At 36.9% G+C, this 18,484-nt stretch overlaps 1 protein-coding gene across 1 annotated transcript in view; it reads left to right on the plus strand.

Annotated features, from left to right (window-relative positions):
- Nalcn (sodium leak channel, non-selective) overlaps positions 1–18,484 on the plus strand; it is a 247,723-nt gene that overhangs the window by 95,447 nt on the left and 133,792 nt on the right. The window contains exons 12-13 of the mRNA XM_051195188.1: positions 10,516–10,683; positions 18,233–18,424. Coding sequence (XP_051051145.1) covers positions 10,516–10,683; positions 18,233–18,424 — 360 coding nt within the window. The remainder of the gene's footprint in view (positions 1–10,515; positions 10,684–18,232; positions 18,425–18,484) is intronic.

The raw sequence follows: 18,484 nt of genomic DNA on the forward strand, positions 1-18,484 counted from the left end.
TAGTTTCTGTTGTGGAGCTGGAAACTTGCTCTGTTACTTTGGATTAATTAATCTAAATCTAGAAATTAGGTAATAAACAGGAAAGAGATGTTTTTATTTCCCAGGCTATGCATTAACAGAAAAAGTAGAAACCAATTATTTGGTAAAATAAGTTACTTTTCATTTAGATATTATCTGCTTATTATTACATATTACACATACATGCATTTTAAATATAATTTTATGTTTAATCACAAACACTAATATTGTAAGCAATGTTTTCTACTGTGTGGAAATTTGTATATCTGTGCATTTATTAGGCTGTCTGCTTATTAAAAAGTTATGGGCTAAGTGTAGTTCTACCACAGGAGGTGAGCAATTTTAACAGAATTTCAAACTACATTTTGTAAATGAAAAGGGATCGTAACTTACTACCCTGTCTTTCTTCCAAACATTAAATAGACCTAATATTTGTAAGAAGCTTAAATGTACCCTGTAAGTATCCTTGAAACAGATATTCAGGTTTTCTGACATATGTTGTCTGTCAAGTTTAGAATATCTGTCCCAACTCCCTGCCAGTGCATTCACATGAATGCTATATTTTTCTCTATTAAACTATTTTTCTCTACCTAATATTGTATGAGTAAAAATAATTGAAAATTATCCCACTTTTTTATGAGTATGAGAAATGAAACAAACAGAAAATTGTTGTCAGGTGTATGTTTTGGCTGTACATCTCAAACCTCAGTTCCATGTGAACAGTTCAAGTACCAATCCATGATTCCAGGAGCTCTAAAATCATTCTCTACTGTGGTATGAAACTACAATATTTTTAAGCTGACTCTCTAGAAGTGATAAGCCACAATCTGGCTAAGGTGCTAATTATTTTTAGGGTTGCTATATCTCAACAGAATGAATATTATCTTTAGAATAATATCGCTCAATAATAACAATAATAATATTGCTTTAGGATAATGTTGCCCAACATGATCCTAAGACTAAACTTTTCATGCACTAGTAAGATTTTGGAAGGACTAGACATCCACCATACCTAGGATTCAAATATAGCCATCAGACTTCATTCATTATGTAAGGCTATTCTTTTTAATTCTTTTCATGTATCTTTTTTTTTCATTTCTGTTATGTGAAATGTCCAATCTTTGGACTTTTAACTTTTTTCTTAATTATCAGTCACATAGACAATATTACATACATAATAAATATTTATGTTCACCATTCTGGTTCTTGAAATGTACCTTTCTTTTTCTGTTTGATTCAGGGCTTTCAATCAGAACCAATGCATAGACAGAGTAAGAAACCCCTGTGTGTCATCTGATCTTATTCTTCTGTGTATTCTACAGAGGAGTATAATCATTTTTCCAATGTATATCTTATAAGAGTATCAAATATCTACAGTTTGGTTTTCTCTTTCATTCATTACGACCTTTTAAAAAATACTCCTGTTGATTCAAGTACTGTCTGCTTATTTGTTCCATGAATAATGTTGTTGTAATTTGCTTTGCTTTTGATCATTTGCCATAAGATACAGTTCTTCTGTAAACATACTCATCTGTGATTTCATGCCACATAGCAAACAGGCTTTGTTTGTTTCTTTTCCTCGGAGCATATATCTTGGCTAGAAACTGCTAGAGTACAGGATACGATCATATTCACCTTTGCTAACCGTACTTGAAAACACTTATTCTGCCAATTTGTACCCCTACCAGATTGTATGAACAGCTTCATTTCATGCTAAATTTATGGTCATTCAGATTTTCAATATTATCATTCCTGTATAAGAAATCATTTTAGATTACTGTGCCTGGTCTCGGTTACTGTGGAGAATTAACTTTTTTCATCTTCGATTTTCTTGTCTCCCCAATAAGTGGCCGTAGCTGTTTTTCAGTTATCTGGTAAACTATAGAGCCTCTCTATGAGTGCAGCTTATCTCTTTGCTTTGCTTTTATTGGTTGCCTTGGTTTCCATGAAAGTTATATAATGTAAGACTTAGTAGTCTTTAATTTTTTTATATAAAGTGTCTTGGATATTTAAAATTGCTTAAGTGTCAGGAAATCTGTTTTTCTAAAGCACATCAGATAAAAGCTATTTGTGAGAAAAGCAAACTACCAAGAGAAGTGAACTTTAATAGCACGAAAAAGGCATTTATGAAAACCTACAAACAAGGATGGATGGTGAGCAGTCGTGTCAAGATAGAAGTGAGCTATGTGTGTCAGTGCTTTGGTTTAGTATTTCCATGGAACCCAAACTAGAACAACAAAAGTAGAAGAAAAAAAAACCTGGAAGTGATAATTTAAAAATGAGAGACAAAGAGGGGGAAAGGAGAAGAGAAAACAGAGAAGGGAACACAAAACAAAAGTTTCAAGTGGTGCATTTGTCGGTGTAAAACTTCCAAACAAAGCTGTAAGTATGGTTTAGGAAGTAAGATTGCTGCATGTGGGATTAGCATACTAAATCCATAGCATTTCTACATCACGATTGGTGAAAACTTAATTGAAATAACTTATTCTAAAAATATTGGACGATGTCTAGGTACACATTTCACAAAAGATATACAAGATCTTTAGGAAACATGGGAAAGCATTATTGAAACATGCAAAAAAGCAAGAGAAATTTGAAAAACTCAATAAACATGTTGGTAACAACAATGTGATCTCTGTATAAAGATACATTTGTTTTGGCTCAGGGCTCAAAAGAATTAGGATTTGGGTGATGGAGAAAACAAGACAGAGGGAACAGCGGATTCTGTGGGGAACCCATACCAACAGTTCTCCACATAATCTTGAACCAGAAAACAGAGAGCATAGGTCAAAATCAGGGCAGCATAACCTTCAAAAGCCTTCTAGTGACCTACTTACTCCAACAAGGCTCCCAGGCTCCATAACATAAAACCAGTGCCATATGCTGAGAACCAAGAGTTCAAAACAGGAGCCTATGGGGTCATTCTGGATGCAAACTATAACAAAACCTCACCTGTGTTTAGAAGTCATAGTTCTTACAGTGTTTGGGATTGAAATATCAGCCAGTGTTCACAGTTGGAATTTCTGACACAGTCAACCCCATGAATCATCTCATTGTCACAGACAACCAATTATAACCCCAAGTCTCTGGTGTGCTGTCAGTGCACTAGATAGTTCAAGAGAAAACTTTTTTAAATGAATGGCTAAGTAGTTCAGCTTATCATTATAGTGGTGTCATTTTATCTAACACCGATAATGTTCCTAATACTGATGAAATTCATGACAATGTTCAAATATTTTATAAATATATAAAAATAATTGTCAGAAGAAATTTACCTAATTAAGATTTTCTCAGAAAATGAAATTAAACTTAGCAATAACATCAAAGGTTGCTGCTATGAAATTATTACTTTCATGATTTTATCATTTCTCCTGATTAATTTACTCCCAGATCGGTGTCAGAATTTGTTGGAACTAAAATGATTCATTTTACTTATTTTCGTTCTAAGAATTACCGTAAGAGCAGATGGCTTTGGAGGAACACAGAAATTACTCCAGAAAAGAAGGCTCTCTACAAGGTGGCAAAACAAGTTTACACTTCACAAAAGCCCTTCTGGTTCCAGCACATCTCACTCACCAATAAAACAGAAGGTCTGAGCTCTAAACATTAAGGAGCTCTAAAAAGATTCACTTCTTGTTGACCATAAATACAATGGCAATACATTCTGAGTCAAGGACAAGTAGAACCCTAAATCTTCATGACTTGAAGACATATATTGAGAACTTTTCCCAGAATGAACAGTATGATCTATTGCTTGAGGGGCTATGACATACAGAAAGCTGTAGGCCTCAAGAAGTAAGAACAGATAATAAGCCCACATGAAGGATCAGAACAAGCTCTCTTATAGACCGCTGACCAAGGACCAGTAGCCTCCATGTGATATTGAAAAAGGCATTCCAGCCCTTCCTTGTCTCCACAGGTACAGGTAAAATACAGTTATATATAATTTGTCACCCATAAATGTTCAGGCATTATCTTTGAATTAAGAGTCATACAGTTTCATTTTTTTTGTCCTTTTATGTTAAGTGTATCATTTTCTCATCATTAATTTTCATCCTTCCTTCCAAATTTGTCATTCATCTGGCTACTCAACTTACTAGCCATGTGAGTTCAATTGCATATTAATTGGTCAAAATATATACTATCCTGAGAGCAAACACAATTCTATCTTTTTGACAATGAAGAGTACATATTCATGTGTGCTCCTCATATCTTTCTAAGTAATATTGTACCACTTTGGGACCCTGCCAGTAAGGTCATCAGGATGTGCAGCCCTAGACTTTGATACAGAACTGTGAGCCCAAATAAACCTTTTTATATTTGTGCCCCTCCCTTGTGGAATTGTATTATTTGAAGCTTGAGACAACCCAGCAGATCATGCATTCTCCAAAGGAAATGAAATCACCTCTAGAGGGCTGGAAATTTACTCTTGGCATTTAGGAGTCCAAAAAGGAAAACAAAAAATGCTCTATGAAGGAAACAGACACAGATATTCAGAACATAAAAATATACACATATCTGTGGTTTGCAAATTCCAAAAGAAGTGGTGATTAGAAAAAAAATTGCAAAAGATTCACTGGAAAAGGAAATAAAAGAAAGAGTAGGATTAGGAGATATGTCACCGGGTTATGTTTCTGATCTCCCTAACTTGTCAAAGTCCAGCTTCAGCAGGTCAGAGAAAATGGAAAGGAGATGGGGAGTTGGTGACTGAACACACAAAGAAGCTTGTCTTCATTTTATTTTTCTCTGTTCTCTGCTCTATTTTTATCTTAGCCCTTTTATATCACCTAAGACAAAAACTTTCTACCTAAGAAAGGATGACCTCACATCCACAAGTTGTGTATTTTCCAGAAACAAAATTTTACAGGGGAAGAAATCACCTTATGATCACAAGTTATTTTTTTTTCCTTAGAAGCCCACAAGTAGTTAAGCATTTTCCTTTGTATTGCTTTTCCTGCCATAACATCTTCACCCCAAAGAAATGATTCTTTTATTATTGGTTAACAAGTTTCTAAGCAAGCCAAATATATTTCAGCCAGTTCCTTTGTATTGGTTGGCAGCTGTTTTCAGTTTCAGTGTAGCAGATTCCTATCCTATTTCCACTTTACAAAATGTTTCTCAAATGGTCTAACTAACCATCTATTTTTCTCTTTTCTTTACATACAATAGGGTCATTTAATTTCCTTTCACAACTTTGGTTTCCTTAAGGTGCACACATCACATTGAAACCTGTGATTAATTCTGTAAGCTACATAACCAAGTAACTCAGTCCTAGCTTTGGGTAAAGCAACATGATTGCTTTCTTTAATCATCGGCCTATTTTTTTAAAGCCAGAATTCATGGGTCTGTAGTGCATGAAACTTCCTAGGTTTTATTTTCCACCCTCAGCAAATCTTACATCTAACAAAGGAAAGGGGCTGCATGATGTCTACTCTTATTAATGTCTTTTTTAGCTCTCATTGGAGCAACTGGCAGAGCAACCTGTTATGAGCAGTTTTCCATCCAGCCTAGTCCCAGAGCCTCATCAACCCCCAATAACACACAGAGATGCTGTATTGGATATAAAGTTATTGGCCAGTTACTAGTGTTTCTTATTAGCTGGCTCTGTCTTAAACATTAACTCATTTTTATCAATCTAAGTGTTTCCATGTGGTTTTATCTTACCAGACAGAGGGCCCGGACCTTCCTCTCAAGTCCCTACATCTTGACTCTCCTCCTACATCTCCCAGAATCCTCTTTGTCTCCTAGTCCTGCCTATCTTGTTTTCCTATTTGCCAACATTATTTTATTCATTAACCAATAAGAGAAACATATTTACAGAATGACATCTCCCACCAGCAACCTAAACCATTTCCCTAATCATCTTCACTGTCTTAAACATCTGTATCTTTTAGGCTGACTCAGAAAGTTCAATTAAATCCTCGATCAGACTAAGTGTCATTATAAAAATCAACTACATTATGATCTGCAAGTAAATTGCCCAGTGAGGAGTGAATGGGATTTTTCCCGTTAAACATTCACACCATACTAGATGCAGTGGGATTCTTTCACATAGTTATCACACCATTTCAAATACAGTAGGAACGTTATAGCAGCAAGCAGGAGAAGGCAGAGTAGAAGCAAGGGGCGTGGTGGAGACAACACCCCATGAGTGTGGGATTTTGCCTCTCCAGATTGTACCCATCACAGCTTTGCTATTTGATGATTGTATGCCATAAACTCCATTGCTGCCGGCTACTCTTCCGACATGGCCACCATCAGCTGGAGGATCTCCAAAAGTGATGGGCTAGCTAGTTTGGCATACACAGTGACAAAAAAACAAAGGTCCTTATTTCAAACAAGGTGGGAAGCCAGGACTGACATCAAAGTTGTCCTCTGAGTGAGCTCCACATACTGCCTATGGCATTTCTAAGCCTATGCTCATTCACAGAAACTATGGGCAGTGCTGCTTCAAAGTAAGCATAAAAGGAAAGAAATGTAGGGACTGGTGAGATGGCTCAGTGGTTAAGAGCACTGGCTGATCTTCAAGGGACTTGCGTTCTATTATCCGCACCTACATGGTGGCTCACAGTCTTCTGTAATTCCAGTTCCAGGAAATCCAGTGTCCTTTCTGACATCCATGGGCACAAGGAATGGATATAGTGCCAAAACATACATTCAGGCAAAACACCCACATGTTTAAATGTTTGTAAATAATTAAGTTTCTTAAAAGAACAAAATATTTTCCATATATTTTTAAAATATTTTCAAAATTGTGGCAAAAATATTATTGTAAAGCTATTACAAAGTTCATCTTAGTTTTTAAGAAAGTAAATTTATATTTTAAAGTAATCACAGAGAGTCCTACAAGGACGATGCCTTAGTTCACAATATCACAGACTGAATAAATTACACAGTGAAAATATTCATGTGGTCTTGTGATCCCAGCCCAAGACCAATGAGCCATATCTTCTAGCCTTCATGGAAAGAGTCCCAAGATGTGGGCATGAGACAGAGAGAGGGAGAGATTAAGGGCCCAAGAGATGCAACACACAACAGACTTTTAAAGCAGACACTCTGATGGTAACCCATCATCCCATCAGTCTATCGAGGTACTGCCATACTGGAGAACTAAGAGCTAAGAGTGACAGCTGGGTGTCTACTCCACACTCTACTTGCTGGCTTCAGTTTATGTGACCAATAGCAATAATCTAGAAAGTTCTACCATGCCCTAATTACTAGGAAAATTGAGAAATAATTTTGAATTGCTCATGGCAAGGGGCTCTCAAGTTTGCCTCTTGGATACCTCTAAGAACTGTGCTATATACCTCTGACAAACCTCACAACACATACTAAAATAATTATCTATTTTAGCTAATCTTCTGTAAATTATGACAGTTTTCCCAGTGAGAAGCTAATCCATAATCTGAAGTAAATTGGGATTGCTTTACATGTATTTTTGCCATTAATAACACTTAGGAGTTAGTACTATTTGTCAATAAACTACAGAGTTAGCCTGTGGAAACTATGACAAATCAATTTAAAGGGGAAATATTTAATCTCAGAAGAACCCAGAATTGGGAATTCAAGAAGAAAAATTGACAAGAATATAGGTCTGCAAAGCTAGTTCCAAGTCAGCCAGCTGGTTACAGAGAAACCCTGTCTCAAAAAACAAAGCAAAGCAAAACAAAAGAAATCACTTGTGGATTTTATTTAAGCATGCTTTATTCCCATGCTTATGTGAACTTTGCATATAATTTCACTCTAAGTGCAGAGCAGGCTGGCCTTGAACTCACTGAGTTCTGTCTGCCTCTGCTTCCTGAGTGCTGGGATTAAAGGCGTGTACCACCATCACCCAGCTTCCACAAGTGATTCTTATCATCTAGAATGTATTCCAGGAATAAACAAATAATACCTATTAGAAGCCTAAATGATACATGTCATTGTATTGATGAATAGTATTTATGGCAGCCATTAATTGTCAAGCTTTATTTGGAACATTACATACTAGTACTAATGGTGTTTTCACTGAAAATAATGGATTCAAATTATTATCACTGTACAGTGCAATAACTACCTTAGAGTTAGATCTCTACAACCAAGGAATTGGTATAATTAACTCCCAAGCAAATCTTAGGAAAAAAATATTTCATTTACAGGTGGTGAATACACATTTCCAGAGAGACCCAGGAGACTGTATTTAAAATATCTGAGTTATGTAGGCAAATAAACCCTAGTAGAAAAATCAGTAGCCTTTCCTTCTTCTGTAATTAACTATGTTAAAACACGCGCACACACACATATTCTATATATTTTATATACATATAAGAAATGTGTGTATGTATGTGTATAAATATATGTAAAAGTTTTACTAAAGAATATAGAATGTGGTCCAAATAAGTAGGATGATATATGAAGATAGAAGGATATGAAAGTGTGAAATTTATAATGCAAACATGTAAACTATTAACTAAGGGAGAAATATATTCAGTAATTTAGCAGACAAAGATTAATGACGTTAATATAAAAACTCTCAAAACTACTTTAAAAAAAAAAAACAAAATAGCACCATAGAACAGTGACAACATTAGGAACAGCAAAATATAATTAATTTAAAAAGAAATTAATTCTAAGATATCAATATACACATTAATGTATGAGAAGTATTACATCTGACCTTGCTATTGCCAACCAAACTTTTGAGATGATAAGAACAATATTTTGACATTCCTGGGAAGCAAATGGTTCATTACAAATGTTTCGGAAATGGCCTTTTACTTTCCGAACATTAAAAACATTCAGGTCTTTGTGCCCTCTCCCATAATGCCAGATGTGGATATCTAGTTATATGTATAAAATCCTCAATAAAACAGGCAATGCATCACACACCTGTAATGCCAGGACTCTGAAGTTTAAGGCCGAATGATGAGGGAGGGACTGCCCTGTCCTATAGCAGTGGAAGCTAAACAAAATATTCATCAGTTGCTGATGGCTCTTAAGTCTTTCCATCATCTCTTCTGCAATGTCCTCTGAACCTGCAGTGGGGAGTTATGTTGCAGATGCATTCTTTCAGGATTTTTCTGTATTTTGACTAGTTATATATTTCTGTAATGCTCTCTGTCTGCCATAAATAGAAGCATCTTTGGTGGCAGATGAGAACTATGCTTATCTGTGGGAATAAGAATAGTATTTAGAATACAGTAGAAATTAAAATGTCTTGCCGTTTTGAGTGTTCATAGAGTGGTAATGTCTGGCAAAAATAAGAAACAAATAGAATCTACAGACATTGTAGCCTCCAAAAATAGCTTAAATCCTTCTGTATATCTAAATTAATGATCAGCATTGCTTCTAGTATTCAGTTTCTTAATATGTTATTACTATAATTCCATTTCTCTACATTTTCCAAATATGAGTGGAATAAAATCCTTTTTCATATTCAATAATGGCCTGGAAAAAAAAGAATTTCATTTCCAACAATTTTACACTGTGTGCTGAGAACTGTAAAACTATCCCAACATTCAATCTCATGCCCTTTAGTTAGAAGCTAATATAGTATTGCCTATTTTAATTCTAATTATTACCTATTTACATAAAATGAGAAGTATCTCCCTCAGAGCAGGCAAAGAATAATGTTATTACCTGCTACCATGTTTGTGCACTTCATAGTGTTATTATTTTTTAATATCAAGTTATTAGAATTTTGTGAAAGATTTTTAAAACATATCAGTTTATATATGCAATTTTTTTACTTGGTAGAGACTCTCAATTTCTCTGCTTGCTATATACCTCAAAAGTTAGATGAGTCAATGATATTACTGATGGTCTAATATAGCTTTGGTCTCTTATGCTTTTTTTTGTTTGTTTGTTTTTAACTCTTTCTAGGAGGCCTGCAGAACAGGTACTCACACCAGAAGGTTTGCATTGTCCAGCATCGCCCAGTGTATGCTGACATTATCCTCAGCCCCTTCTTCCTCCCCTCCCCCCTCCCCTTTCCTCCCTGGAACTTGTTGTGGTCAGAGAGTTAATTAAGGTTTTGTTCTTGCTGGCTTTTCTTCTTCCTTGTGAGATCCCTTGGTGACACTTAGTGAATGAGTCACCAATTCTTTCCAGTCCCTAAAGCCAGGTGTGGGCCCAAATGTGCTCCCTGCTGCCCCGGAGCAGTTCTAGTCCTGCATCACCGTGTGATCCTCCTCGGAGCCGCTTGGAGCCTGCTTCGTTATTTTCTTATTTTTAGCTGTCTGCTGAAGCAGTGCTATCTCTCTGCTTCTACTGCCATGAGACAGAAACCTCATGTTTGGGTCGCATCTTCTAGGGAAAGCTCTTTAAAATAGACAAGGCTTATATATATATATAAAAAAAAAAAAGGCTTAAAAAAAAATTGTGGTGTGCTGTGCCTGTTCTTGCTACCATATAAGTCCAGAACATTGTGGGGCTTTTTAGTTTATATACAATGGCTGAAACTCACTTTGGGAATATATAGTCTTAAATGTCAATCGCGGTGTCTCCTTCTCCCCCTAGGTGGCTTTTACAGTCCTTTTTGACCTGGAAGCCCTTCTGAAGATATGGTGCTTGGGGTTTACTGGCTACATCAGCTCATCTCTCCACAAATTTGAACTACTGCTTGTTATTGGAACCACCCTGCATGTCTACCCAGATCTGTATCATTCTCAGTTCACATACTTCCAGGTAATACAACTAATGCCTAATTCCAGGAAAACGCAAATCATTTACTACAACAGCTACACAAAACCACTTAATATGTATGTACATATATAGTATTGTGACTTTGAGGGAGGTTCAGTAACATCTTAATTATCAGCAATGGTGCATTAATAAATTAATTTTTCTTTATTTATTTTTCTTATTTTACATATCCATCCCAGTTTCCTCTCCCTCCCTCTCTCCCACCCTTTCACCCCATCCCCCCCCACCCACTCCACATGTAGGGTGGTGTCTTCCAGGAGGGGTCAAAAAAATCTGTCAAGTCATTTGGAGTAGGGACTTGGTCCTCTCTCCTCTCTCCTGTCTCTAGGTTAAGGGAGTGTCCCTCCATGGGGAATGTGCTCCCAAAGTCCGTTTGCACACCAGGGATACATCCTGGTTCCACTCTCAGAGGTCCCTTAGACTGCCCAGGCCTTCTAACTGAAACTCATGTTCAAGGAGTCAAATCTGTCCAATGCTGGTTTCCCAGCTATCAGTCTGGGGGTCCATTAGCTCCTCCTTGTTCAGGTCAGCTGTCTCTGTGGGTTTCTGTAGCCTGGTCTTGTCCTCCATCTCTGCATCTAGATTACAGTTTGGCTCAGTGTTTAGCTGTGGGTGTCTGCTTCTGTTTCCATCAGCTACCAAATGAGGGCTCTATGATGGTGGATAAATTAGTCATCAATCTCATTACCAGGGAAGGGCATTTATGGTAGCCTTTCCGCTGTTGCTCAAATTGTTAGTTGGGGTCAGTCTTGTAGGTCTGTGGACATTATAATCATTGTTTTTAAAGTCCTTAGAATTCACAGTAATATATAGAAATCCTTAACAAAACTGTTCCGTTGATAACAAAATCTCAATCATTTGATTTTACCAATAAAAACTCTGGAGCCATGAAAGGCTGCTAGCTCAGAGGAGCAGAGAAAGCACCCAGCCAACCTTACTCCTCAGCTTTGTTCCTCTTATGTCATACCAAAATGCTCTCGATCCCTTCTACTTCCTGTGTGTCTCTATCCAACCTTCGATTCCCTCTTACTCTATGTTTTTTTTTTTTCTTAATCACCTATGTTTACTTGCCAGCTGATTGCTTGCTCTGCCTCTTGATCTATGGTTGACTTTGTTTAGTCCTGTTTAAAACATTCCAGCAGAAATCTCTTGGATCAAAGGTATGTGCTAGGGCTGAGCCATACCACAACTCCAAACAGGTTTTTCAAGTAAATAATGCAATCTTGGGGTTCACAGTATGAATACATCGCCAGCAACACGGCTCCCAATTAGTTTAAGACAAATCTATTCATAGATATCAAAGTCTAAACCAAATAAGATGTTGGCAGAAACATTAAGGGGAAGTCCCAGTAGATTTCTACCAATGAGTCACAGACCACACCAGCCAGGAAGGGTTGTCCCTGGAGTCTGCCTCTGGTGACCTCTCCCCGAGCCCATGCTGTCACTGATAGTCCTTGGCCCCACTGCTGAATCCTCCCCCACAACCCCAGAAGACTTCTGCCAAGCAGCACTAGGCCACATAATACAGAGTAAGTGAATGACCCACCTGCTAACAGAACTGTCCCCTGAGATCCTTTCCCAGGCCAATGCTATCCCAACTGCTGCTGGGCCCTGCGCTAAACCCTACTGGACTTCTGCCACTGAAGCACTGACCATATCAGCCACAACTAAAAGCAGCCCTTCCCTAGAACTCCAACAGAATCTCTAGGCCTGGACAGAGTCCACACCAGCCCCAGCACCTCTACCAAAAGCCAGGCTGGTGCTAGATACCCCAGAAGACTACTCAGGCTTTACCATAGGTCAGGCCAGATCTAGAGATACAAGAAGATTTCAGCTTTACCAGAGGTTAGACCAGATGGACAAAGGAACCCAAGGTCCCACAGACCTCAGCAGAGAAACCCTAATAGACCTAAAGATTCACCATTCATCAGAACCATTGGCCAGTTAGGCCAAAAGATCAACCATAAAACAAAAACCAAGGGACAAAACATCCATCCAACAAAGACAAACACAGGAATCAACATATAGACCTATACTCATCCCATATCCAGATTCCTAAATGCCAGGGTAAGAATAGTCAATAACAGAAAGTGCAAAAATATCACCACCAGAAGCCAGCTATCTTACAAGAGCAAGACCTAACATTTCAATGCAACTGAAGCACAAGGAAATAGCCTTAAAAATAAATTTATGATAATGATAGAGGTTCTAAAGAAATGAAAAAAACCTTAAAGAAATGGAAGAAAAGACAACCAAAAAATTAGAAGAAATAAAAAAATCTCTTAAAAAATGTCAAGAAAAAGAAGAACAAACATACAACAGTTGACAGAAGCAAAACTTTTCAAGACCTAAAAATGGAAATACAAGCAATAAAGAAAACACAAACTGAGGGAACTCCAGAAATGGAAAACCTGGGTAAGTAAGCAGGAACTACAGACATAAGCGTCACCAGCAGAGTACAGGAGATGGAAGAGAAAATTTCAGATACTGCAGACACACCAGAGGAAACAGATTCACTGGTCAAAGAAAATTTAAGTCTAAAAACATTCCAAACATAAAACATCCATGAAATCTGGGACTTTATAGAAAAAACATACCTAAGAATGATAGGAAGAAAAGGAGAAGAATCCCCTCTCAAAGGCCCAGAAAATATATTCAACAAAATCATAGAAGAAAATTATCTCAACCTAAAAAAGGACATGCCTATAAAGGTCTAAAAAGCTTAAAGAACAAAAAATAGACTGGACCAGATAAAAGTCCCTTTGGCTTTAATTAATAATTAAACATGAGGCACACATAATAAAGAAAGAATATTAAAAGCTTCAGAGGAAAAAAGGCCAAGTAAGATGTAAATGCAGACCTATCAGGATTACACCCAACTTCTCAGTGGAGACTCTAAAAGCCAGAGGAGTCTGGACAAATGTCTCTAAGAGACCATGGATGCCAGCCCAGACTACTGTACTCAGCAAAACTTTCAACCACCATAGATGGATAAAACAACATATTTCATGGCAAAGTCAATTTTAACTATCTCTAGCCACAAATAATATAAATTATTTTGGTTTAACTTTGACAAGCAAGTGAAAGACCTATACAACAAGAACTTCAAGTCTTTATAGAAAGAAATTGGAAAAGAGATCAGAAAATGGAAAGATCTCTCATAGATTGGTAGGATTAACAGTAAAAAGTGGCTATCTTACCAAAAGCCATCTACAGATTCAATGCAATCCCCATCAAAATCTAACACAATTCCTTTCAGACCTTGAAAGAACAATATCAAATTCATATGGAAAAACAAAAGATCCATGATAGCTAAAACAATCCTGTACAATATAATAGCTGCCAGAGGTATCAGCATCCTTGATCTCTTAAGCTCTATTACAGAGCTATAGTAGTAAAAACAGTATGGTACTGGCATAAAACTACACATTAATCAATGTAATACACTTGAAGACGCAGACATAAATCCACACACCTACAGATGCTGATTTTTGACAAAAGTCAGTAGTATACAACGGAGAAAAGACAGCATCTTTAACAAATGCTGCTGGCATACCTGCATTTTGGCATGTATAAGAATACAGAGAGATTCATATTTATCAATCTGCACAAAACTCAAGTCTGGTATGTACAGGCCTAAACAGAGAATTCTCAACAGAAGAATCTCAAATGGCAGAAAAACACTTAAAATAATGCTCAACATCCTTAGCCAGCAGGGAAATGCAAATCAAAATTACTCAGATTCCATCTTGCACCTGTCAGAATGACTAAGATCAAAACAACAAATGACAGCTTATGCTAGAGAGAATATGGAATAAGAGGAACACTCTCCTGTTGCTGATGGGAGTGCAAACTTGTACAGCCACATTGGAAATCAATATGTCAGTTTCTCAAAAATAGGGAATCAGTCTACCTCAAAACTGGTGATACCACTCCTGGGCATATAACCAAAGGATATTCAACTATACCAAAAGGACACTTTCTCAAGTACATACATGGTAGCTTTATTTGTAATAGCTAGAACCCACAACAACTTAGATGCCCCCCCAGCCCAATTGAATAAATGGACAGGAAAAATGTGGTACATTTACACAATGCAGCATTATTTAACTGTTAAAAACAATAAAATCAGGAAATTGGAAGGTAAATGGGTGAAACTAGAAAAAAAAATCACCCTGAGTATGGTAACCCCAGCCCAGAAAGAAAATATGGTATGTATTCACTCATAATTGGATATTAACTATAAAGGCTAATAATGCTGCAGTCCACAGACTTAGAGAGGCTAGGTAGAAAGAAAGGATGCACTGGGAGGGTGGGGGTGGGGGGTAATTCATCAATCTCCCTGGGAAGGGTAAATATAAAAGATCTGGGTAGACTGGGATGGGTAGGGATCGGAACTTGAGGGATCAAGTTGGGGGTGGGTAGATTGGGAAAGTACTGAAAGTTATGCCTGGAAGGGGTGCTTTTCCAGGACAGGTAGAAACTGGATACAAGGGAAACTCCCATGGATCTACAAGGGTGACCCAGCTAAGGCTCCTGGCAGTGGTGGATGCATAGCCTGAAGTTGCCATATCCTATGATCAGATCTGTGACTATCCCAGTTGTCACCAGAGAAGCCTCATCCAGTAACTGGTGGAAACAGACAGAGACCTGCAGCCAAATATTAGGCTGATCTAAGGGAATCCTGCTGAAGAGAGGGAGGAGAGATCATAGGAGCCAGAAGGATCAAGGACATCACAAGAAAACACACAGACACAACAAACCTGGTCCATAAGAACTCACAGAGTCTGAACAAACAACCAGGGAGCCTGCGTGGGAGCAGCCTAAATCCTCTAAATACATGTGACAGTTGTGCCCCTTTCTGAACAGAAACAGAGGGGGGCAAAGAGGAGGGGGAAAGGGAATGAAAGAAGAGGAAGGAGCAGAAACTGTAGTTGGCATGTAAAATACATAAATAAATTAAATAAAAGAGGAGGAGATATGAGTTTATTTCACATGTATACCTTCCTTCTAAATGTTCTTACTGAACAATAATTTATTACAGTGGATACATTAAGGATTGTAAAATTTACCCTCACAGATTTTAATTCATCTTATATTATTATTTACAAATGTTAATTTTTTTGGGTTTTAATGACTAGATAATTATTCATTTATAACATTTGTATGTCTTTTTCAAATGTGATGTTTTGGATAGGATTGCCTTATGATTAGTTAATAAATGTTAATTATTAATTATATTTTAATAGTTATTTGGCATTAGAAGGTGCTCACTGTACTATTAAATTCATGGTAAAATTATTATGAAAATACATGCAGTAGTCTAATCAAAAACATTTCAAATGCAGTCAAATTTCTGACTAGCGTTTGTATAATTTATTATGGGGATATCAAAATATACATTAATGTTCTCTGAAGAGATTTTTTAAATAGTTGAGGAATTATATTGAAGCAGAATTTTAAATATTAACTTAGAGAAATAGGATTTTAATTCCTTAGATCAGTGGTTCTCATCCTTCCTAATGCTTCAACACTTAATACAGTTATTCATGTTGTGGTGACCACTTACTATAAAATTATTTTTGTTCCTTCTTCATAGCTGTAACTTTGTCTCTGTTTTGAACCATAATATAAATACTTTTGTAGACAGAGTTTTAGCAAAGAGGTTATGATCCACAGGTTGAGAACCACTGCCTTACAAAAAACACATTCCAACTTCATGATTTTACTTATTGGTAATAACAAATCCATTGTATTTAGAACAATGCTAACTCTAGCTTTCATAACACAACTTAAAACTGAACATATTATCGCAGAATAGGACGTGAGACCATAGTTCACAGAAATTAAAATCAAGAAATCCACAAACCCAGACCTACAACTGGGCTTTTATGAACAAGAGCCTGATAGATTACAAGGTGCTTTGATGACTCTGGCTATAATGTCTTTGGACATAAATACCTCATTACTAATTGGGTTCTAATTGGTCTCTAAAAAATATTAGCGAAGTAGTTTGTTCAAGATTTTAAATGTGTTTTAAAACCACATGCACATTAAATGCAATAATTAATCTTTAATGTCATCTTGATTAGACTAAGATTCAACTAGGATATTGGTAAGACACACTCTGGATATATGTCTGTGTGTCTATGAGAATGTTGCCAAAGAGGATTAGTTAAAATACCATCCAGGTGGTAATATCACATGGTCTAGGGATGCAGATGGATTAAATCACCATGATGGAGTAAATTCCCTCAAAATATGAGCTAAAACAAATCTTTTCTGTCTTTAACTTATTTTGTTCAGAGAATCTTTTGCCGTGACTAGAGAACATTGACTAGAACACTAAATGTTCCTGTCAGTTTAGACTTACAAATACCTTCCAAGTATATAGTATAATATGTAATATCTGCAGAGTAGAGATGACAAAATAAGCAAATACATAAAAGCTCTAAAAACAAGAGTTAAGACTTATTCCTCTCCATGAGTTGGTGAACCCCTAGGAAAAACAGGTGCTTCAGGTTCACAAGATTCCTCAAAGGATCCAGCCAATTGAGTTAGATCTGACCATTCATAGTCTTTACAAGGTTTTCAGTTTGGGTTCATAGGTGCCATTCCATCTGTTTCCATTTTTAGGCAAGAAAAGGGGAAAATAAATATGTCTATGGCAAGTTTGATTTACCATGCCCATAGTTGCACAAGTCTCTTGTTTTCATAGTAAGCCATTAGGCAAGGCAGACTCAGCTGCAGAGTACAGATGCAAAGGCTAGAAAGTAGAGTCTGTTGCTCTGGCTAAAATCCAGGAAAAATCTATTTCAAAGAAGAAAGAAAAAATAAATATCAGAATAGGAGTCTGAGCCAAACCTTGACTGATGCTTGATTTTCCCCATTTATGAGTGTGCAATAACCTACGAAGGCTTATTGCAAGAGACATTAAACATAACTAGTGCTGAATTAAATGTTTACTTAGGTATTTAGCATTGGGAAAATATTAGTTTCATGTCAACAGTATGTACTAGGACCGTATTGTATGTTGAAACAGTTGCCAATGTTTGTCCTTACTCATTGATTTGAGACTTGCTGTGATTTCACTATATGTCAGACCACATGCTAGGGATGTCTCGGTTACCATATTACTATTTTTTTAGTCTCTAGATAAAATGGAAAATTATGATTTTTACATGGTATTATAAAAACTGGCATTTTAGTATGGGTTTATTATTACTTTAAATTTATTTCATTTTATATATGAACCCCAGATCCTCCTTCCTCACTTTCTACTGCCCCCACATCTCCCCTTCCCAACCCCATTCATTCCTCAGAGGGAGTAAGGCCTTCCTTGGGGAGTCAGCAAAGTCTGGCATACCAGGTTGAGTTAGGACCAAACACCCCCCCACCCTCCGTAATCAAGTTTGAGCAAGGTATCCCACCATAGGGAATGAGCTCGAAAAATCCAGTTCATGAACCCAGGATAGTATGCATTTGTTTAAAATTCTTTTCCTAGCATGTTTGTCTTTTTCTCCATGACTAGGTTCTTCGGGTAGTCCGGCTTATTAAGATTTCACCTGCACTGGAAGACTTTGTGTACAAGATATTTGGTCCTGGGAAAAAGCTTGGAAGCTTGGTGGTGTTCACTGCCAGCCTCTTGATTGTTATGTCAGCCATTAGCTTGCAGATGTTCTGCTTCGTTGAAGAACTGGACAGATTCACCACATTTCCAAGGGTGAGAACTTGAAACACGGCCAGTTTAATCCATTGTTCTTACTTTAGCAACGATGATTAA

The sequence above is a fragment of the Phodopus roborovskii genome, unplaced genomic scaffold (assembly GCF_943737965.1).
Source record: "Phodopus roborovskii unplaced genomic scaffold, PHOROB, whole genome shotgun sequence".
NCBI classification, from domain to species: domain Eukaryota; kingdom Metazoa; phylum Chordata; class Mammalia; order Rodentia; family Cricetidae; genus Phodopus; species Phodopus roborovskii.